The sequence below is a fragment of the Mya arenaria genome, chromosome 9 (genome assembly GCF_026914265.1).
Source record: "Mya arenaria isolate MELC-2E11 chromosome 9, ASM2691426v1".
Taxonomy (NCBI): Eukaryota; Metazoa; Mollusca; class Bivalvia; order Myida; family Myidae; genus Mya; species Mya arenaria.
Window position 1 is genome coordinate 24683438 of NC_069130.1, and position 24667 is coordinate 24708104.

General features: G+C 33.4%; 1 protein-coding gene across 2 annotated transcripts; it reads right to left on the reverse strand.

Annotated features, from left to right (window-relative positions):
* Positions 1-6610: 6610 nt before the first annotated feature.
* Positions 6611-20490, reverse strand: LOC128203752 (GTPase IMAP family member 9-like). 2 transcript variants are annotated; one of them, XM_052905291.1, is made up of 8 exons: positions 20459-20490; positions 13805-13853; positions 12826-12842; positions 11675-11729; positions 9159-9181; positions 8699-8725; positions 7972-8114; positions 6611-7497 (listed from the first exon to the last, which is right to left on the reverse strand). In XM_052905291.1, exons 1-8 carry the CDS (start codon positions 20475-20477, stop codon positions 6790-6792), a joined length of 1041 nt encoding a protein of 346 aa, XP_052761251.1. In that variant the 5' UTR covers positions 20478-20490; the 3' UTR covers positions 6611-6789. The 2 variants fall into 2 exon arrangements, with proteins under 2 accessions (XP_052761251.1, XP_052761252.1); XM_052905292.1 differs by lacking the exon at positions 20459-20490 and adding an exon at positions 16005-16093.
* Positions 20491-24667: the final 4177 nt, after the last annotated feature.

Consider the following 24667-nt stretch of genomic DNA (forward strand, 5'->3'; position numbering starts at 1 on the left):
AGCTTTTAAATTTCGACCCTCTCCGCACGAGATTTCGCTAGCAAAGAAAGATTCCCGGTTCATAGACCGGTTTAATTTAATTCAAAAGTGTACTTTTAACTAATTGTCAAATATCGAGAACCAGTCCGTGTTGACTTGACCGATAGAGACCGAGTGTTCCGATTGCTTGGCAACGGAACGACAACCCTTAAATTCAATCTCTCGAAAATAATAAAATTTATTATTAAGCAAAATAAATTGACATATTATGAATTTTAAAAAAATGATTTTATAGCTGATGATTATGTAAACCAATTCAGTTTAAACAACAGCTGTTATAGGACTCGACTATATACCGCTTTGTCTTATAAAGAAATATAATATTGATATACTATGTGCCTGTCAAAAACAATCAAAAGTCAAATTCAAACGTGAACGAGAGACGCATTGCGACGAAAACTGGTTTTCAATGGTTGTTTATCTTCTGCCTCAGTTGTTTTATCCAGTTTCATCTGGTTGTATTTCCATTTTTAGCAACAGTGGCCATAACGTTGACCCTAGTGGCCCCAAATGATGTCCAATTGAACTAGTCCATTAACTCTAAAAATATACCAAGTTTAGTAACAATATGGCAAGCCTAAAATAAGTTATGCAATAACATACGGTTATCTATTTTAAGTAACAGTGACCGTGACCTGGACCCTATGGGCCCGGAAGGCAATCCTATGAACGGTCTGAAATAACATTGCCTATTTACCAAGTTTAGTTGCACTGTGTACTTACCATTTTACTTTTAGTCACAGTGACCTTGGCGTGGAAATGACTCTCGGGGCCACAAAAACAATGACATGAAAGGTTACTTTAGTCTCTTTCTATATACAAATCTTGATTGCAATATGATTAAAGTTATTTAGTACCAAACAATTTTCTGTTTTTCGTAACACTAGAAACGCGCAAGCAACAAAAAAACAAGCAATTAACGATTATGTACCATCATGGGTGGCACAAAAGTATTTTAGTGCATTTCAACCATTATCTTTTTTAGATTTTAATTTAAAAAAATATCCGACACTAGCAGTTGTTATGATTAAATTTGATAAAAGAAACTCGCCATATCGCATAGACAAACAGTCAATTGCTAACGACATTTCGGGACACCAAAAGTACCTTTTCTGGTAATTTTGAAATACCAATTTTGGTCACAAAATGCAAGAGATACATAAATACTATATTTCCAAATGTCATTGAAAACATTCATTGATCACGAAGGTCTAGAACAAAAGACTGTTTGCGCATTGATGGTTTCTAAAACATCAGGTAGACACTATTTAAAATGACGCTGATATATGTCCATATCGATGAACAACTTTTTTGTAGTACACACTTCAAACTAATGAGTCCATTGCTTTAGTTTCGTGTTTCTTAAAAAGTAATTAAAGTTTTTCTTAAAGTCTTTCATGTGCTTAAGTTGATCTGTGAAAATATGCTCCTTATCAAGATATAGCCTTGCTTGGTTCACGTTTGATAGACTGGTTACAACATTTTTACCTCACGCACTCTCTACACGTAATTCCAAATGGGTTTACATTGCACAATACAACCTCACGCACTCACTACACGTACTTCCAAATGGGTGTACATAGCCCAATACAACCTCACGTACTCACTGCACTTACTTCGAAATGGTTGTACATTGCCCAACACAACCTCACGCACTCACTACACGTACTTCCAAACGAGTGTACTTTGCGCAATACAACCCAACGCACTCACTAGACGTACTTCCAAAATAGGTGTACTTTGCCCAATACAACCTCACTCACACACTATAGGTTCTTCCAAATGGATGTACATTGCCCATTACAACCTCACGCACTCACTACACGTACTTCAAAATGGGTATACATTGCCCAATACAACCTCACGCACTCACTACACGTACTTCCAAATGGGTGTACTATAACCAACACAACCTCACGCACTCACTGCAGGTACTTCCAAATGCGTGTACTTTGCGCAATACGACCTCACCCACTCACTACACGTACTTTTAAATGGGTGTACATTGCCCAATACAACCTCACGCACTCACTACACGTACTTCCAAATGGGTGTACTTTGCCCAATACAACCTCACGCACTCACTATAGGTACTTCCAAATGGGTATACTTTGCGCAATACAACCCCACGCACTCGCTACACGTACTTCCAAATGGGTGTACATTGCTCAATACAACCTCACGCACTCACTACACGTACTTCCAAATGGGTGTACTTTGCCCAATACAACCTCACGCACTCACTATAGGTTCTTCCAAATAGGTGTACATTTCACAATACAACCTCACGCACTCAGTACACGTATTTCCAAATGGGTGTACATTGCCCAATACAACCTCACTCACTCACTACACGTACTTCCAAATGGGTGTACATTTCCCAATACAACCTCACGTACTCACTACACGTACTTCGAAATGGGTGTACATTGCCCAATACAACCTCACGCACTCACTATAGGTACTTCCAAATGGGTGTACATTGCCCAATACAACCTCACGCACACACTATAGGTACTTCCAAATGGTGTGCATTGCCTTATACAACCTCACGCACTCACTACACGTAATTCCAAATCCGTGTACATTGCCAAATACAACCTCACGCATGTACTACACGTACTTCCAAATGGGTGTACATGGTCAAATACAACCTCACGCACTCACTATAGGTACTTCGAAATGGTGTACATTGCCCAATACAACCTCCCGCACTCACTATAGGTACTTCGAAATGGGTGTACATTGCCCAATACAACCTCAAGCACTCACTATAGGTACTTCCAAATGGATGGTTGTACATTGTTGTACATCACGCTCTCACTATAGGCACTTCCAAGCGAGTGTACTTTGCCAAATATAACTTCACGCTCTCACTATAGGCACTTCAAACACTTCAAAACGAGTGTACTTTGCCCAATATAACCCCACGCTCTCACTTTGGTGCAGTTGACCAAATTAATAGGCAGAGTTTCTAATCATGCTGTCTGAAATTCCAACGAACTTTATATCTTCAACACAACTTATCCAAAAAGTGATTGTATCTTTTATATATTTAATTATACTGATAAACAAACACTATGCATATTTCGTCAATTGTATGTATAAAAATATTTGTAGGCATTCGCGAGAAGGAAAGTAACAAACACAATAATGGGATTTTACTTATTTTGAAAACAATTTAGTCCAGATCAGTATTCCCTTTTGCGGAAAGAAAAAAAATGTCCAACGACAATCGCATAAGTGATCACAATTTCATTCTCAAAAACACAACCAAAGAAAAAGTGTATATATAATTTTGTATTTTGGCTTAATAAACAATTTATTGATTACATGTGTGATACTTGTTTCAGCTTTTTAATCAATTATAGTGCGTTATCCAAGACTGCAACCTGACATTTTTTTCCATTGTAGATTCAGGCTGCTTTTCCTTAAAGATGCACTCTTACTCCCAGATGAGATTTACCACAATTACTACAAATGTTTTCATAAACAAAAAATGGATGAGTGTCGAAAACAAAGGTTATTATGAAAGATACCGAGTTTAATTTGAAATAAAGGTGCGAAAAATACGATATTTCTACCTAATGAGACGATAGTAGATCACAGTAAATCTTTAAGCATTCACCAATCATTAAATATTTGGGCGTTTCCAGCTATAAAATACACGGTTGCAATCTTGTTATCCGTAATTAATATTTTCCTTAAATGCATTATTTGGGAAGTAGTTAAACTTGTATCCCTCAAAATTAATGTTTGTTTTACATGTGCATGTATTGATTTTGAATAAGTCAAGTCAAACACCGTTTATTCACTCATACCATAAACATGGCAAATGAGGTCATATACAAAACATATATACATGGCGGCAGATACATTGTAAATTTCTAACTTCAATTCATATGGTACCCAATACGAGTATCGGAGAGTCATTCACATGAAGTTAGAAAACATTATAGACAATTCACAATGAATAAGGTTTATCAATAGTAGAAATATTACCTTTGAATCACTTGTACATAAGAAAAAGATTATTTAACAATCGTGTGCCTTATTTGAACATGCGTTTTGAAAAATGATATATGTAATCAAATTTGGCGATCGAAATACTGTAAAAGAAGAGAAAACCCCTTAATATATGAGAAAACCTATCCGAAACAAAATGATAGGAAGTCAAAGGGTTTTTAATTCAATTTTGTTTTTCTGACATGAGACATGTTAATAATACATCACAGCTTGTTTCTAACTAACATCATATTACGACAAAATGACAATATTAATGTTTTACATAATTATAATCATTTAAACTACAGCTCATGCCATACATATATGTTTGTGAAAACTCTGCAAATCGACAATGATTAACATACAACTGCAGTACATAATTATATTTATATATGTAATACATACATTAAAAAACTCAAAATAATGAATGGAAATTTACAAGCACTTCACTATATATAACTATCAATTCACTATATTGCATATAGCTACTTAATTTTTGAAACAATAATATTAACAAATTTATATAGATTATCCGTGTTTGCTTACTGCCTGTATTCATTGTTTTTTTCTAATTTAAATGTATTGGGGTGTCTATAAAAGTAAGGTTTCAGAAACTGTTTTTTTCATCGTCTAAGTATTGGCATTCAAACAAATAATGAAATTCGTCTCCTAGTTTGTTATTGCTGTGAGTATATAGTCGTTCATTTAGTGGTATTCTACGCCAATTGCCTATTTCAATAGGCATGCTATGTTTTCTTGTTCTAAATTTGATGAATGAAAAAACTGTTAAGAGTGTCACGTTAAATTACCTATTGGTAAATGCACATCCATACACGGACGTCCACATATCCACACAAGCTTTTCCATAAGTTTGTTTGCGCAAACTCACAATCTGTACTTATTTGACATTGAAATGACAATATGTCCCCTCACCAACAGCATCATAAACAGCAAGGTGTTTCTGCACTAGTTTGATTAGCTTTTTGCATACCTTTGTTAAATCGAACTTTTGTTTTGGTATCTTGTCAATACAATGTCCGCTACTGGCGATATTTCTTAAAGATTGCTTACTATGTGGTTTGTTACAAATGCAGATTGGGATACGGAATGGATTCAGACGATTATTATTTTCTAATTGAGCATTATTTTATTTGCAGACACGAATGATTTAACGTAACGTCTATGCGACCCTATCCCCTTTACCGTGGGGAAATGACTGATTGATACATTATGATACCAAATGAAAGTGTTTATTAGATTATTTGTTATTTGCTGTAAAAATATACCATGCTTGCCTCAATACACATGGTCTTGTGTTAAAAAAACACACTTGGTGATATATGCAGTTAATATGGCTGTCTTCATTAAAATAGTAACTGTCATCCGGAAAATAATGTAGATTCTCCTATTTGAAATGTTGTTAAAGGCTACTTGAAATATTGCCGAACAGTTACTTTAACGACATATACATTGGTTTCATCTCGTTTTCATTGGAAGAACCACAATCTGGTTTCCGTCCTGTTATTGTTTTCATAAGTCACGTATTATGAAAGATTATGTAATGTCAACCCAGAATAAAACGTTGTAATGGAATGTGCATAATAGAAATGTTCTGGATATTCTATCCTGCAAGAGAAACGCCAGTAATTAAATAAAAACAATTGGGCCGTTATGAGGGGTGGAGGGTAGGGGCTTATTTCAATATATGTCTATTATGGAGACTATTAGCCCGATTTCAATGTCATATCACATAAATATTCCTATGGTGAACCTGCAATAAATATCTATTCTCCAAGCTGATTCTGACAAAGCATGGTTGCCAGGGGGGTCGGGGCTACTTTTCACTATATGTATATTTGGAAAATGTTGAAAATATACTCTTCAGAAACCATTTGTCTGATATTCAAACTATTTTTCACATGAAATCATTCTTAAGGGAACCCTTTATCATTTACAAATATATATATATATATTTTTTTTTTAAATGAATATTGCTATAACCCCATTGTTTTACAATCATTGTAGATATCAACCTCGTGCACTTCAAAGTAGAAATGTGCTGTAAAAGAAATTACATATTTTCATGCCCTAGTTTCCTTCTTTTGCATGAACGTTAATTTAAACGTAAAGTTTGTTAACAAATTTGGTCAATATATGTTTTAAACATAGTTTAGTTCTAAATTATTCACACTTATCGAAATGTTCAGTGAACTTATAAAAGGTAATTTTGAAAAAACGGGTAAAACGCTCAGCGTTCTTGTGAAAATGTATTGCTTACGTCCGAGTAGGAATATTATATCCGACGTAAAGTGATCCAAAAAACATAGTAATAAATAACAGTGCTGATATCATTGAGAAAATAATATTGAAAACCCCAATTAAAAACTTTCAACTCAAAGCAATTCGAAAATAAAAACCATTGACTTGAAATGTTAAATTAAATGATAACATAACAAAATGAAGACAATCGTCGTCCTTGTTTATATTAACTATTTAAAAACTTTTGAAATGTTCTGTTCATTTTTAGTGTCATAAAAACAGTTTTCACTGCTTAACCGCATCGGGTTCTAAGGCCCAAGATGTCGATAAACTATGGTTAGTTTGACATAGCAAATATTTGACTGACCCACACACAAATTCATTTCACATAAAGTAGCTGGCCTAGCATACATTTTATCCAAGTTCTACATGTCACAAATGTTATATATTGGGTTGAAACTTTGCCCTTGCGAATGTTTGAGAAGGTTACATAAGGCTGCATTGAGTAACTTCCATTAAGCCAACATAAACGGCAAGTGCAATTGCGAGCAGCGATGTTTTATTAATACGAATGTAATTTAGGAAATCGAAAAAGACTCCGTCTGTATCATTTTCGATCTTTTCTTTGAACTTTTCCAGCCGTTTTGTTACAAGTTGGTCATCGGATGTTGCATCAGTTTTCTCTACCGCCTGTATCGGGATGCATTGCAATGCATAACTTGTTGCTTCCTCAATTGATTTGTTTGAAAAGAAAGTATCTCCATTCTTCCGTTTGATGCTATCGATCGCATCTATAATGCTTTGTACCTGTTGATCTTTCTTTTCCTTTTCTTTACAGTCATTGTCAATAATAACAACTTTCCCTCCAGTGCAAAGAGTTTTCAATTTTTCGAGTGATTCATGACAATCAGTTAAGTACTTTTCTGCAGTTTCTTCGTCCTGCGTGTGTGTAAGAATGATAAAAAGAAAATTCTTGACATTGGGTCCAAATAATTCGATAAAAAGTTCAACGGCCTTAACTAGTTCATCAGAAAAACGTTCTGGCTTCAACACAAAACCAACAGCTGAGAATCCAGGCAATGTTAAAATTATAGCTTTAAGGACTGCTTCTCTGATTTGATTTTCTGTAAGTTTTGTGTCACAAAAGCCGGGACTATCTACAACTTCAATTTCTCTTCCAGAACGTAACCCTTTCTGAAACAGTGAAACAAGCTTTATATAGCAGCACTATTTAAATAATGTGCAAAGAGAACGACATAATTAAACAAAATATATACTCAACTAATTCTTACGGTCGCAATAAACATGGTAAAGTAACGCTTTATATTTTTCTTGCAAGCGATGCCCTCTGTAGGGTTGCCATAATTTTACCATGGCGGTAGTTACATGTTTAACCTTCTAAAAACCTTCTTTAATGTTTGTAATAAAAATTGCTGATGGAAAGTATCTCAAAAATTAGATAACCGGAATTACTCACACCTATAGGTCACTCCGATTTCGATGACTATCATGGCTGGTATATGAACATTTATCTTGGTCTTATATGTAAAACGTTAACTAATCTGCAAGCCAACGAACGAGCTGCTGTAATAGGTTAACTTGCTCAACCACACAAATACAAGTGTAACCACCAGGATGGTCTTTTGAAATGTGTAAAAAATAACTAACCTTTCGTGTAACAACTTCCGTTACTGACATGGAACTCATTTCCTCTACGAAGCTTCCATTTTGTCCATTTTGCAGTCCTAGAATGGAGTTGGCAGTTGCACTCTTTCCATGCCCAGTTTTACCGACAAGCAACAAGCGTATATCTGTTATATGTTAATGAGAATATTGTCAAAATAAAGATAAATCATGAAAAATGAATTCGTCAAATGATTTACTAATTATGAAGACACAATTAGGTTTTCGTACGAAACAGTTTTAGTTCAATGCAAATAATTTCAACAAAAAGTTTAGTCACACATTATTATTTTGAATAAAAAACCCTCTCAGCCCGATGTATTTTTAAACTTTTGTCTCATATATAGATATTTATATTATTTTCATTAAACTTTCTGTTAATTTAGCATTTAAAAATAATATGTGATTACCGATAAGTAATTTATCCGTTAATTTAGTTGTTATCAACAGAATAAAAACTGCATTTTTAAGAAAATATTAAAATGTATGTTTAAGTCGGCTTAATTTAGCATGTTCAATATTTCAGACTGCATATAATTTTCATTCAATTCAGTGTACCATTACTGCATATTTTACGGTCGAATTTAGTGATAATGTTAGGTACACTGTAAAAACATTACTGTTAGACACGACAATTAACTAAACAATCACTAATAAGATTATTCCTGAGATAGCATATACCTTAAAAGAACATAATTGTTACGATAGTTACCTTCGAAAGAAACACTGCCGGGCGCCACTGTTAAATATAAACCTTGTACATTATGTTGCAGCATATGTGTTAAATAACATGATTAATAGCACAATCAATTGTTTATACAAAATAATAATTGTAGCCAATGGCGGTTTCGAAAGATCGTTATGGAGAAATTTTATTTCTCAAAATTATATAATCCTGTCCCCAACTGATCTTATTTTTATTCAGTAGCATTTCGGATGCTTTGTTTATGCAATTATTGCCATTTTTACAATGTATTTTTTATGAGATGTTTGTTAAAAGATAAAGCATATGTATTTAAGCAAAATACGAAGAGAATAGCGAATACATCGACGTATTCACAACCTTTTTTAAAAACAAAACAGATTAAGTATTACTGGCTCCCTAAATTGTCTTAATATCAAAATAAAATAATTTAATTTACTTCGAAAAATACAAAATCTTTTATATCTACCTTCTGTTTCATAAAGCTTACACCTGAAATATAAATACCTAATTACAAGATGTTTTACGATGCGCATCGAAACAGACAAAAAGGCATATGAAGGTATATACAAATTTGTTGTATTAACAGTTGTTGAAAAAAACGTTTTATTTTGCCTACATGAACACAGTTAATTTCTGAAAATTCAGTCAAATAATAATCAAAAGCTATTGGATACAGCAGGTGTATATTAGATTAATCAATCACTTAAGGATCCGCAAAGTATGTATTAATGTAAGAACAACTTTGTGTCACTTACAATAAATCGTTCGGTGACCTTTGAAGTACTATTTTCTAATAAGTTCAAGCAGTTTTAGCTCGACTATTCGAAGAATAAGGAGGGCTATACTACTCTCCCTAGCGTCGGCGTCGGCGTCGGTGTCGGCGTCGGCGTCGGCGTCCGATTAAAGTTATGGCAAGTTGGGAGTTTTACTTATAAGTCCAATACCCTTACTAAATAACACAGTTGTTCAAGACCATCTCATAATGAAGATAGATAACTCCATATCATCCTCTATACAAATTATGGCCCTTGATTAACTATGGAACTTAGGAAGTTTTAGCGCAGTTTGGAATATGTATTAATAACTTTTATACCCCTCGTTCGACTGACTTGATATTTCACACAGTTGTTCAGGACCATCACACATTAATAAAGCACCTTTAGATGAGGTTAAATAACTCCATATTATCCTTAATACAAGTTATGACCCCTGTTTGACTCAGGTTAAAATTTTAGGTCAAGTAAAAGTCAAGGGCAAGTTGGGATTTCCTTAAAAAAAATATATATGATTCATTCAATGCACTTAATACTAAACATAATAATTCACGACCATCTTACAATTAGGAACATAACTCCATTTTCACCCTACATACAAATATTGACCCTTGAATGATTTTTGTTTAATTTTTCTTTTATTTCTTTTGAAAGACACATTTTTATATTCGTAACCGCATTTTTTTAAAAGGGAAAACAATTTATTTGAATGGCTTGCGTCATTGTATGGGTGGGCTGGTGGGAGGGCAGCGTCAAAGTCACCTTATGTCTCAAATAACTTTAGCTAGATTTGACCTTAAGAGACCAAACTTGGTATATACGAAGAGTTTATGGAGACCTTTTATGGAATGCGTTTGAGACCCCTAAGATCAATGTAACTATTAATAGAAGAAGGGATGGTATTGAATAACTTCTATAATAAGTAAGAGTCTACATATTGAGACCAAACTTGGTATATAAGAAGAGTTTATAGAGACCATTCCTGAGATTGTGTTTCGGACCCCGAGAGTTATGGTCTAGGTCAAGGTCACTGTTGCTAAAATATAATATGATTAGTACTGAATAACTCAAGTATGGGATGGCATAGTGTGACCGAACTTGGATTATTGGACAAGTTTATGCAGAGCTTTCATAAATTGCCTTTTGCACCCCTAGGTAACTGTTTCTAAAAATAGATTACTGTTTCAGTTATGGTTGACATACTGTGACCAAACGTGATATGTAGGAAGAGTTTATGGAGGATTTACATGGAATTGTGTGTCGGGCCCTTAGGACAAAGGCCACTGTTGAAGAAAGCAGCTGAAACTAAATCTCTTCTGCCAATCATTAAAAACCTGGTTTTGTCACATCGTGATTCTTGTTCACCTTTTAATTTGATTATTATATTGCTTTTGACAGGCACGTATTACATCGTTATTGTATTCACCTTTAAGTCAAAGTGGCGTAGTCGATCGCGCTGTCTATAGACGACAGCTCTTGTTGACCTTGGTACCGCGTTTCTTACCACAACATTGCCAAATATCTTCGAATTGAATAGATCACATTGAACCGATTTTAACACCAACAAATTCTGCATTCGCATCGGAATTAATAAAGCACCTTTAGATGAGACAAACTTAGAGACTGTTTTCTATAGATTTTAGCTTCTCTGTTTTTGACGCAGACATATGTTGATAGTTGTCGAGCATAAGATTATGTCATTGCACAATAGATTATTCACATAAATATTGGGTACACATATCGCAAGCGAAAATATGTAAACCTGTCAGACGATTCAAATACGGAAACACCACCAACAACAGACGATTGCGCAGCTCATGTCTTAAATTCGACCGAGTGACAACGTTACCGATCACAATATACTACACTTAACATGTCTTAGACATATCATGACACATTGCTTATCTATTATATGGTGTTTTTTAAATTACAATTGAAGCAGACAGGAAAATGCTCACTGTGCAAAAATAAGATTATTTATAAGACTTTATTATCTTCTAGGCGCTGTATGCACCGAAATGTCGTTCTGTGGTAAACAAATTAATAAATCAAACGCTTCTCTCCTCTGAACAATTTTCACAACAAACACACGAAAGAAATATGATGTTAAATTGATGGCAAATACTACGTTTTTGTATTTTTGAGCATTAATGCACGGATATTCCCGTTGTTAATGGCATGAGAATATATTTTTAATTCAGCTACCTACCCAGACACTTCCATTTTCTCGTCTTCTCTTTGATAAATGTATTTTTCATCAGAAGCTGGAAAACAAATTTAAGATTATACATATTTATTAAAGCCTGATTGAAATAACAGCAATATATTGATACTAATAACTATCGAGTACATTCACAAGTACAGTCATAAGCAAATGGCTCGACTTTTATCATTCTCACTTGTTACAATTGTTTATAAAATAAAAATACGATAACACGATTTATCTTAAATTTATTGGATTCACTGGTCTGAGTCTTTGCTTAAAACAAGCTAAGTAGCAAAAAGTTTAAACATAAACCCGGTATAGTGGCACTGGACAAACGCCAAAGACATAGAACACAAAATCACAAACAAGAAACACAGAACAGCACAAATCTCTACAAACAGCACAGTGCATACATAGTATATATACATAAATATAATTGGTATGTTTATCAAGAATTGTTAGGTACCGCCTTGGAACGGTCAGTTAAATGTAAATTTACTGGGGTTGTGAACCAGTTTATGTGCACAAACCTCACTCTTGACCTTCTTGTTATTAACTAAGTTAGTAAAAAGTAAGTTAGTACGCAATTCACATTCAAGAACTTTCTGCGTTTTTAAATATTTGTAAGAAAACAACTGATTAGAATTTCATTGTTTATGGTCCAAAAAGATAAGTAGTGCAAGAACAGTTCCTGCAATTGGATGTGCAGGTTTCCGTTTAAAAGTTAAACATTCTTATAATCACTCTGGTTAAATAATGTCCTTTAAGATCACCTAGATAGAAACATGAAATATATATATTGAAATAAGCTATATTATATTTTCGTTTTTGATTTCATTTGCACCAATTATATACACAGTACTTAATAAGTAAGATTAGGTATTTAAAAAGTAAATAAGGAACTGGAACGACATCAGAAGCCACGCATTGTGATACCGAATGATCCTAAACACTAAAATAAAAGATGCGCTTGAATGATTTACCAAATGGATAAGGATGTTTCGTCATATTAAGCATTGTTTACGACGACTTAACCTCGAAGACGGCCGTCGGTATACTGAAAGAATTTACATGAATAACATTGTGCTTAGATAAGATAAATTTTAGTACATGCTTTCTAAACGTTTGAAAAATACAAACACTAAGCAATTTACCTTGTTGAAGTCTGCGCCTAAAATATAATAAAATACATCAAACATGACTTCTTTTACATTCTTCTTCACAAACAGGGTTTCGTCGTTTAAGTCAAAGCCTGGCAATTTAATTTTGGTGATCACTAGATGATATTTATATTGTGATCTTTGACTTAAACCAATATTTTTTTTTTCTTTTTATGATATGCCTTGAATCTATGTGAAATGACAAACACATCAGTTTGCATGATATTTATTTTAGTGTTTCAGAAAAGTGCGCCGAATTGTATGCGAGCGTAACGCCTCGTTCGATTTTAAATGGAGGGCGGGTGAAAATTTGAAAAAAGTGAAAAATATTAGCTTAATTATTTCACTGTTTAAAACAGTGAAATATCAATTTATTTCAATAATAAATTTCTTACTAGTTTTGAAGGAGATCCTTAACTTAATATGTTGGGCTAAACCATGTTGAAAATTATCAAGAATTATAAATAGCGTAAAATGATGGAAAATGAAATATTGTTTTTTAGATATTTTACATTACAATTTTTTTTAGAATTATCAATTAGATAAATTATTGATAGAACGATAGGCGAAAAAAAAACCTGGTTAAATTTAAAGGAACATATTGTTATTTATTAAACCTGGTCATGATATTTAAAGAACATTAGATAATAATAAACAGCAATGTAAGCTGAAAAACATGCATTTTAGAAATGGTCTGTGTCAAATGAATCAACATGTCCAATGTAAACAAAGATTGCATAGCGTACCAGAATAACGATTGATATTCTGAGTGTAAGGAAAATACTGAAAACAATGTCTCAAGTTGACTTTAAACGTTATTGAATACCAGCTCGATCAGGAAAACAAAAAGTAATACCATATAATGATTAAGGAAAGAAGATCTGTGACTTTGATCAATAATGTACGGACATTAAGATGGGTTGTGCGAGACATAGAGGATTCATGCAGAGAATATTAACATAGAAATACCTACCCAGGCACCTCAAACGTTTCATCTTCACTTGCAGTAAAGTACTCGTCATCTGAATCCAAAAACCAGATACTTTGTTTAGCTCATTTTGAAACGCAAATAAAAGCAAAAATAATGAAATGCTAGAAATATGTAAATGTAAGTAGAGTAATAGTACATGAACATCGTAAAAACTGATATTTCTTCGCTGCATAACAAAACCCGGGTTGCCTTTTTCAACGGTGCCCATAACAGAGGATATAATTATCCGATTTAGAATTCTTTTGAAAACGTTTTGTTAATATTTTGGACAGTGTTTCGATTGCAGGCAGACATATAATCATCTTGCAACCACCTTTTTTTATTAATTATTGTTAAACAACAGAATATGCAAATGCTACTGCATATAAACGACTCCCCCCCCCATGTAGAGACGTAACTGCTGAGATTTGATTTTGAAATCAATACCGGTTGTTAGATGAGCGTTAAAGCAACTCTGCACCAGATGATCAATTTGCAAGAAAAAAAGAAAATTGTCGAAAACTGTCATAAACTTGGTATTTATGTGTACAATGCATTGATACTTACTATCTTAAGTACAGCATAGTTTACAATTTAAGAAAATTTAGCAGTTATTTCGTATTTTTCTATTGAAAAAGATTACTTGGTATGTCTTCCTAGTAGAATTCATTCCTTATGCGTGATTTGCTAGTCGGTGTTATCACGTGATATTAACGAGTTAGGTGTATAGCTTAATTATGTCACCCGTTTAGAGTAGGCCGTCGTAGCTCAGTGGATACGACGCTGGACTGCAATTTTGGCGACACGGATTCGAACCCGGTCTCCGACATAATTGTTTTGTTTTTTTACATTTTGGTCCTTTTTTACAGTTATGATATCAAAGCGAAACACATTCTATTAAATAATTGTCCTGAGATTCGTTACTGAAAAAACTTTGTTGGTGCAAATCTGGTGTACAGTCCCTTTAAAGCTTGAAAGCCAAACCTATAGTAAAGGAATAAAAACTACAAACAATAACTACATGTGCTCTTTCGTATCGCAGGTATTGAATATTCTGATACTTAATTGTAATATAAGAATAAACAAAGCCTTATCAACGAAATATATTGAAGCATACTTGAATTAAAGGGAAATATTTACAATTATTCCGTTAATGAATGCCTAGGTTGTGAATGTTGTAAATGTTCTGATATAATCAAATTATGAATATATTTTAAAATATGTAATTAGCTAGATAGCAATTTCGTTACAATCAGATATTTACTGAGATTCAGTTTAGTTGCTGATTATATTTATTTTTGCATTATACGAGCGGATGACTAGTTCTGTTTTAGCATAACCATATATATATATATATATATGTTTTCTGTTGGTTAAAATGAAAAGTTTTGAAACGCAAAATTCTCAGGAGAACAAAATAAGCCATTTGTATATATATATATACAAATGGCTTATTTTGTTCTCCTGAGAATTTTGCGTTTCAAAACTTTTCATTTTAACCAACAGAAAACAAAAACAGAATAAAAAATCATCACGCAAACTGCTGTTTTCAATGCGTAGCTGCTGACTATTCAGATTATGAACCATATGAATTACTATATTAAAGACCAGAAAGGAATTTTAAAGTGTGCATAGTTTGAGATATCGCATCGAGATATGCTTTAAACTTATTGTATTCATATGCACAGCCTTAAACGCCTCGGCTCAGCCAATTTCAATGTTCCTTAATTCCATAAACTAAACCTTTAAAAACTTATCGATCGAGATATTGTAGAAATATAAATAAATATGATTTATAACTCTTTCTTAACTATGACGTACGAGAAGATACATAACTAATGAAATATACCATAAATTAGTAATAAATAAAATACCATATTTAAGTAAAATACGTGTATTTGCGAATCTTTTTATATCAGATCATGACGTAAAAAGTCAAAATAAAACTTGTTGTGTTACATAGTAAGAAACAGTTTGGCACATTCAAATCCAGCTGGTTTTATACCAGCATATTTTAAATGTAAAATATATTAAACCAAATAGTAATTATTCATCTTCATGAATTGTTCTTACTATTCTAAAACGAAACTGATATATTTCTCAAAATAACCATGAATTTAAACTGTTTTTTTTTAGTTACATGTTTTCAAAAGTGCACGTATATTGCTTGGAATAAATAATTTAAATAAAATGTGTCGCAAACCTTCAAGCCATTTCCAACGCAATGAATATTTAAGACTAAAAATGATCACTTAGTTATCTTAACTTGTTTACAGCCAACTTTAAACTTCAGTGATATATTGGATTACATGACCTCGTTAGGCGAGGGAAGTAATCGCCATGATGCGTGCCGAACTAGGCACCCTCAATTCAGTCCCTTGATCAAATAATCAGTAATCCTGGGACAAACAAAACGTTTAACATTTGAAAAAAGCAAGGCAGCATTTTTGGCCTGAGAGAAACATCTTTCCTCAGCAAGAATGACAATGTTGGTGAACATTTCTAAGGCATTAATATATTCTATAAATATAAGGCAGGGTATGCATATCAAAATTAAACGTGCAGTAATATTTTTAATGCTCTTTTTAAGAAGCCTTAACATTTGGACTTTTAATCATTTGGATTATTTTGTACCCACAGAAGCTCGTTTTTACAACGTCTGTCTTGAATGTACAGTAGATATTGGAGTGTAAAACAAGATATAGTTAAAATTCAAGAGATTCTTGCCAGAAGTTACATTCGCATCACATGCTAAAAATATGTTTTTTGTTAGGAAATAGAGTACACTACATTAAATTAGACTAGGTATACGGAATGATGCTGTTAAAGCCCGCCATTTCCACGTTGCATTTAAACTTGTTGCAAACGTCATACTTCATTTGATATCTCCATGACATATACCAGTTATATTTATAAAATACCTTTCGTATGTATAAATAGATAATTAAAGATATAATGTTTCTTCATCAATATTTCTAGGCTTTTGATGGAATGCTCCTAAATCATGGTTGTGGTACACAGCGGATCCTTGAGAAACTGTTTTTTTTTAATGCAGTGGCGCGTGAGTTGCCGTCTGTTCTCTTCTCGTGCCGCATACGATAACGTCTGGTCTAAAACAGAATCATTTCAGTGGCCAGTAGGTGGCTGGCGGTTCTCTTACAGAGGTGTGTTTCTGGTGATCGGTTCTCTTACAGATGTTCGTTAGTGGCTGAAAGTTGCCAAGTTGGTGTTGTTATGGCTGTCCTTAATGATCGTCAGATCTCTTGCAATATGCATTAAAGGTCGCCGCTCCCTTTAAGAGAGGCATTACTTTGTTCTTATTCAGTAACGCGTTAGGTCTTGGCTTATTGTCCTTGGGTTGCATACATTGACGCTCTAGTGGCTGTCCGTCGGTTCCATTAAAGTGTCGCATTATTGGCCGTCGGTTTTCGAATAGTGGCCAGTAAGTAGCCGGTGGATTTCTTACATTGGCGCGTTATTGGCCATTGTTCTTGTCGGTTTCCTTACAGCTGCGTGGCCGTCGCTAATCGTTATACACAAAAAAGAAGATAAAAATTATATAGCTAATTATAGAAGGATTACTTTGTTGAGTAACTTTGGGAACATATTTACTTGTGTTCTAAACCGGAGGATAACTGCCTTGTGCGAGGAGAATAATACCATATCCGATGCGCAGTTGGGATTTAGGAAAGGAAGGTCCACTGTCGAGGCTGTTTTTATTCTCCATTCACTTATCAAAAACTATTTAAATGCAAATAAACGTTTGTGTTGTTGTTTTATTAATTTGAAACGCTGTTTTGACTCGATAAATAGAAATGCTTTGTGGCTTAAGCTAAATAACTTTGACCTTAATGATAAAATAATGACAATCATACGCAATATGTATCAATATGTCAAATCATATGTCAAAAGATGTGATAAATACTCAGAATACTTTGGCTTAAGGCAGGGGGGATAATTTCTCCGATGTCTTGAACATCAAAGACCTAGAGCTTTATATACACAATAGGATAAATTGTGGCATAGATATTAATGATTTATGCCTTATACTGTTATTGTTTGCAGACGATATGTGTATACTAGGCGCGACACCACAAGATCAACAAACCTCGTTAGATAGACTTTTTGAATATTGTACAAACTGGGGCTAAGAAGTAAACGTTGCTAAGACGAAAATAGTAGTATTTAGAAAAAGAGGTGCCTTAAAAAGAGTTATGGACATATGGTACTGAAACCGTCGACGTCGTAAACGATTTTAATTATCTAGGGGTCACGTTACATTATACTGGTAATTTTAATCTTTATATACAGGCTTTGCGTGGAAAGGCATTGAAAGCAATGAATACGTTGTTAAGCAAGCGTAAGCAATACGAGACTATGCCAAAGGTAGCGTTACAGTTATTCGATGCGTTTGTTTCCCCAATTGTGTCATATGGGTGTAAAGTTTGGGGCTTTAGTAAGTCTAAACTGTTGGAAAATATTCATCTTAAATTTTGTAAAACATTACTTGGTGTAAGACAATCCATTAGCAACGTTCCTGTATACTAGGCTAGGGCGTTTTCCACTGTATCTATATGGATATATTAAAATAATTAAGTTTTGGTTAAAGTTGTATCAAACGGACAACATTATTTTAAAGGCTATGTTATCAAATGACCATTTGAGTGTTGAAACTAATAAACCAAACTTGTTTGCTTACGTAAAGCAAATGTTATCAAGGTATGGATTTTTAGAAGTCTATGAAAATGTTGTCAATGTTGATGTTGATGTTTTTATTCCTTTGTTTAAACAAAGAGTAATTGGTGAATTTTTATAAATTTAATAAATATTAAATCTGACTAAATCGAATCCTACAGTTAAAACTAAACCAAGAACTTGAAAATGTATTACTTACTTAATAAAATCTTGGTTATGAATGATGATATACTCATAAACTTGGTGTTTTATTCTTTAAGTAATACAGTGAATATTTATGCGAAAATACAGAAACAAGTTCAGTAGCAAAACGTTTAAACATAAACCCGGTTTATTGGCCCTTGGTAAACGCCAAAGACATAGAACATATAATCACAAACAAGAAACATGGAAGAACAGCACAAAACTCCATAGGCTTGTTAAAGACCGTCAGTAACATTGCATTGGCGCGTAAGTAAACGAAGATGTTCTTACAGTGGCGCCTACGTCGCCGTCTTTACTGTCACAGTGGCTCGTGAGTGGTCATCGGCTCACCGACAGTGGTGCGATAGTGGCCGATAGTACAATTACAGTGGCGCGTTCAATGCCGTCGGTCCGCGTACACTGGCGAAAGAGTGGCCGTCGGTTCCCTCATGTTGGCGGGTTAATTGCTATCGGTTCTTTACAGTTATTCGTTATTGGCAGTAATTTCTCGTTGATGAATCCTTGCAGAGGTGGTTTATATCTTACACTGTTGTGTTTGTTGCCGTCGTCTAGGTTACAGTTGCGCGTTAGCTGTCATCGGTTCTGTTTTCGAATTTTGGAGTAACATGGGTGCATTTTATGCCCTCTCCTGTTCAGTGGCGCGTGAGTTGCCATATGTTCCTTATGGTTGTGGTTAAGAAGCCTTTGTTTCTAGTATCCTAGTACTCCCCTCGCAATGATATATATTTAAACTGTCTCTTACTCAATCTAGACTACAACACGAGGAGTCTAAATGTATATTCTTAGATGGTTTTGAAACCTTTTACCAGAAACTTACGATTTAATATTAATGCTCGTGTGTTTGGGTGATTTAATGTATAAATGAGTGAACGTTTATCTGTTTCAGTTCGCGGAGGCAGCGCCTGATCTTGTATTATTATACAATTCGTATGGATGAATTTAATTTTATACTTTAATTTTGAAATCATAAATGCACATGTTTGTTTAATCAAACAACGCCTTTGACAGTCTTATCCTTGTTTATGTCAAATAGCAAAACTCATAAGAAGATAACGATGGTTGTAACGATCCAGGCATTTCAACAAATTTCAGATTGAATTACCAATTCCAATAATATATGCAATGTAGTATGATTACATTGAAATAATACAAGCAAATACATTTATAACAGAAGTGCAGTACATGATTTAGATTCAAAGACACGAATATCTATTAAATAATAGAAATATTTTTGTAAATAGAAGTATGTCAAGTGTAGATTTTAATCATGTAAGGTTAAAGGTTTAACACTCTAGATCATATCGTCTCTTACCAGTAATCTACATAAAGCAATGTCGCTTACATACATATGAAAACACTTATGAACACACCTTAAGGGATAACAAGAAAGGATGAGTCAAAAGTATTGAAGAAGTCATTTATTTATCAATAGCTCTACGATTTCAATTCAAGTTACTTTAATGTATTTTTGAATTATACGGCTCATAAAGACTTACAATTATACACTATTATGACAACACTAATTACTTAATAATTCAGGATAAAATATAAGTTACAGTTCCACCACCCAAAATCCCAGGTATTTGGATAATGCACGAGTCCTTAATTTCGGTAACGAGTTATTTAACTTAATGTTTTGATAACATTTATAGTGTTTAAATAGCGTGAATATCGTAGAGGTTTGAGTTATAATATACATTGTCAGGAAAAAATACTAATACTAATAGTTCACTACTTCTGACTTAAAGAAACACATACCTGTCAATTGGAGTGACATTCCGACATTAGGATTCACAAAATGAAATCCTTACTGTGCTTCTCATGCAATGGCAGTAAATTTAACTTTCTTTATCAATTTTATAACTTGTCAATTGCCAAGATAACCTACTTTAAAAGACAAGGCCACAATATTTTGATATTTTGTTTTACGGATTTTGCAAGAAAAAAGTAGAATCGAGGGATATTTTAATGTTTTATTTTTTAATTTTTTTCAAATCTCTGGCGAGTGAAAGTGCAAAGCTTTTTATTAACAAAAAGGTTCTCAGTTATAATTGAAAAGGTTTTGATTGTATAACATGAAAATATGTCTCAATATCAAACGAATGGCAATATAATCCACTGCTTCGCCTTTTAGGTTCATTGCTACTGCAATTAAAACATGATTATATTGTAAAGATAGCGTTCCTAACAGTGACGTGCAGCTACTTATTCGAAGATCAAAAGAACAACTATTGTGTTCATACCATTCTAATCTAACTAAATAAGCAAGTTATTCAACATTTAAGCCCTTTAAATTATTTAGCAGATCTAAATTTGAACCACTTAAAGCACATGATAAAATTGTTGAGACTTGGACATGACAGAATATTGAAATTGTTAATAACACAGATAACTTTCTGCAGGTCAATTTCGCAGGTTTAAATTCCAGGTAAAAGAAAAGTGGAAATTAGGAAGTTAACCAAATAAATTGGGTTTAGCAAAAAAAGTATGTGAAGGTGTGAATTCCTTTTTTCGATTTTAAGGTGCGGCAAATCAGACAAACAAATGATCGACTTGTTGTGGCCTAATGCATTTGATAAATACCAGTTTAAACTGCTTATCTACCCTCAGCATAGTAAACAGACGATTGAATGCGTAGGCATACAAAGGGGGAATGTTTGCAAAATACTTAAATTTAAAGCTGATTTTTTTCCCTTGTGACGGGGTTTCAAGTTCATTTCGAAGGGCTGATGTCAGAGGTGCTTGAGAATGATAGCATGTAGTTTGAAGAAAACTTTGATATAAATTCTGACATTGTCTTCACCTACTTCCAAATGCTTTACTATATTGATACATTATGTTAATACAAATTAAAGGCGAATAGTAAACTGTGAAATAGTTGCTCCATATATAATGATTATACAAGTATTTCCTAGCAAGTGTTACAAGTCTTTCTCAACTCGCGTAGTCGTTTATGTCAAAACCATTTGTGTTATGGGAATTTTATCTTATTTTATTATTTTTATTTTAATGTTTTGGTTTGGGGTCGGCACACTATTTTTATATGTCAGAAGGAATATCCGTCAAAACAAAGAGTATAGAGACATTATTTGGTTTAATTGTTTGAACAATTGTATTACATTGATATTATTTATAACCGGAAAACATACCTAATAAGCTAAGGGGTATGCTGATCTCCTTAAAGCTCCGTTTGACTTCAAAAATACATATAGTTCAGCTGATCTCATCTTTTTTTTACATCGGTTTATTCAAAAACAGCTTAATGGTAACAGAACCTAAAGCGTTGTTTTATGGACTTTAAAATGGAGCTGGTTGCATTGATAGGAAAACTATGATATAAACTATACTAACACAATATGTATCGATGATAAATTATCGGTCATTTAATGTTCAATATATAGTGGACATTGTCTTTGATAGTAATCGAATCGTTGCAAGTAGAAACTGAACCTATCACGTGCTTGATGGATACCGCTAGACGTTTAACCGTTACATGTCGTTGTTGCAACATGACCTAATGCATATTTAATCTTACCAACATTATGATATTGTGATTGTTCAGACATCTGTGACCAATATTTATTTTTTTCAATGAAGTAAAATGTTAAACAAAATGCCAATTGTATAACTTACAATACCCCATGCCTACCATGATTTATGTGGAGTGTCATACTTGTAGATACTTCAAATGTATAATGAAAGTATCACTTTTGACATTGTTTTGATGACGACGTCACATTGTTGGTTTTTCTCGTACCGGATGTGCATGCTTTTCTTATAGACAATTTAATCAGAACAACATTTTCATTAATAAATTAATATAACAGCGTATATTGTCAATAAAAATCAGTCAAAAACTGAATTTGCTTCGAGGCAAATTTCAAGGCAGCATTGAATGTCACAAACAACTATGTTTTCTTCATTCATTAAAATGCATATAAAAACATAAAGAAAGGCATGTCTCACAAGGCATGAATACAGATATAAAGGGTATGTGTATTAGCAATAAGGTTTGTTGAATTTTGGTGCGGATATATCAAAATGAAAAACGTAATAGTTCCAATAGTTTGATCTGGAGTACCTTGAGGAAGCCGCACATACCTTAAGTGTTGTGTATGTTTGGCCGTTGAAAAAAAGTAAAACATTTATTTTCTTTGTTTTTCTACAGTGTTCGAGTGTTCGAATTCCTGTATTGATTCAATTTATCCTGAGGTTATGCAGTATGAAAGAAATTCAAGTGCTGTTCAAAGATATGAAATATCGCCACCGAACGTTCATACTGCATTTACGCACGATGAATTGAATCAATACTTAAAATACCAAAACGATGATGTACGTTCAATATAAACTAACCATTCTCTATGGTACCCTTGCTGAAAAACACTAAGAAAAGCTGTCCAAGGCGACACACATAATAGCTCGGGTAAGCTATGAATTAATAACAATATACATGGATGTTTTTTCTACAATACTTGCGTTTTGGACTGTGGGGAAAATAAAAACATATATCGTAAGCAAAAATTCTCGTGCAATCTTTCAAAGTTTCAACTAAGATTTCGGACATGTTTTAGAGGCAATGTTCAAAATCGACAACTGGGAAGATATCGCATCTTCTATAGTGCCAAACCCTTTCCTTAACATGATGAAAACTAAAACTTGACAGGCTGTCACTCAGAAAATTAACCGTAATAGTTGTAAATGATATGAGATGAAAATAAAATCTGTGAAACATTGTTTCACTTTTTTATATGGTCTTTTTTAAAAAATAAATTCGATATTATCGAAATTTGTTTAAATTATCGATGAATATTTTTATTGGTTGTTTAAATGAGTTTTAATCAAATTATATCTGTTCATATGCTGACTAGATTAAGTGACATTTTTGTTTTATTTCTTTATAAGGAATTTGGGGTATATGGGAAACTAATTATTTAGTTTAATTTCATTTTTGTTTAGGCATGTATTCATCGATAAAGTTTCGGTATCTTCTTATGAGTTTTTATATCTGGCATAAATTCAGAAAGGGATATCAAATGCATTTGTTTTGTTTCAAACATGTGCAATGAGGATTTCAAAATTGAGTTAAGATCAAATAAGATCCAAGTACTTATATAAATTTCGGCGCAATAAAGTATACATTTTAAAACTTTATTGTAAAACGTTTTTTTTCTTCAAATCTAAGACTACCTTGATCCACCGCATTTATTGTAAGAGAACCGACGGCCACTAACGCGCCACTGAAAGGCAACCGAAGACATCGAGTAACACTAGAGATTTGCTGTTAGGTAAGCGAATGCCCAAAACACAAGAATGAATAGGATCAAACGCAGCTAAAATATCACAGTAAATGAACAGTAAGCTTCAAGTTAATGTGTCTCTGGTTGGTTTGTTACTGCAACTGTTCGAACACTCGACTGTGACTAATGCTTGCGCCAAGTGAATGCATCTAATGCGAAACTGTAATATACTTGTAAACACCTCAAATGCCCCACTTTGAGATGTCGAAAGCTGTAAGGGAAGGTAACAATTGCGTAAGGGAAACTACTCATGCATTGAAATGTGTGATCGTTGGGATCTTCCACTATAACAAAGCAAAATACCTTTATGCATTTGAATACATTTAAATGTCAATTAGACATGTCGTATTCTTTGGAAAACCGTGTTCATCCATAGCCTCTAAGTAATTGCAGGTAAAGTCATTACTTTTTGCAACCACGTACGGAGACATTTGATTTCGAAAACATAATTTGCCATGTTTTCCATATAGTGAAACTATCAAATTACTGTTTTCACTCGTTGTAATTGTAAAGCTATGAACTGATTTGTTTTAAGAGTTTATTTATTGTTTGCTGTTCGGTGTAATGCGATAAACTCCCGAATTTGTCCACACTCGCATAATAGCAAGCAAGACCAACCATAAACGTGTTTAACACCTCGTATTTACATATAGTGATATGTTTGCATGTT

What these genes read in the sequence shown, in the direction of transcription:
- LOC128203752 (XM_052905291.1), bottom strand. An exon ending in GAGAAAATGGAAGTGTCTGG is followed by an intron (nt 9,182 to 11,674) that starts GTAGGTAGCTGA and finishes TTTATATTTCAG; the next exon opens with GTGTAAGCTTTATGAAACAG. An exon ending in CGGAAGTTGTTACACGAAAG is followed by an intron (nt 7,498 to 7,971) that starts GTTAGTTATTTT and finishes TCACTGTTTCAG; the next exon opens with AAAGGGTTACGTTCTGGAAG.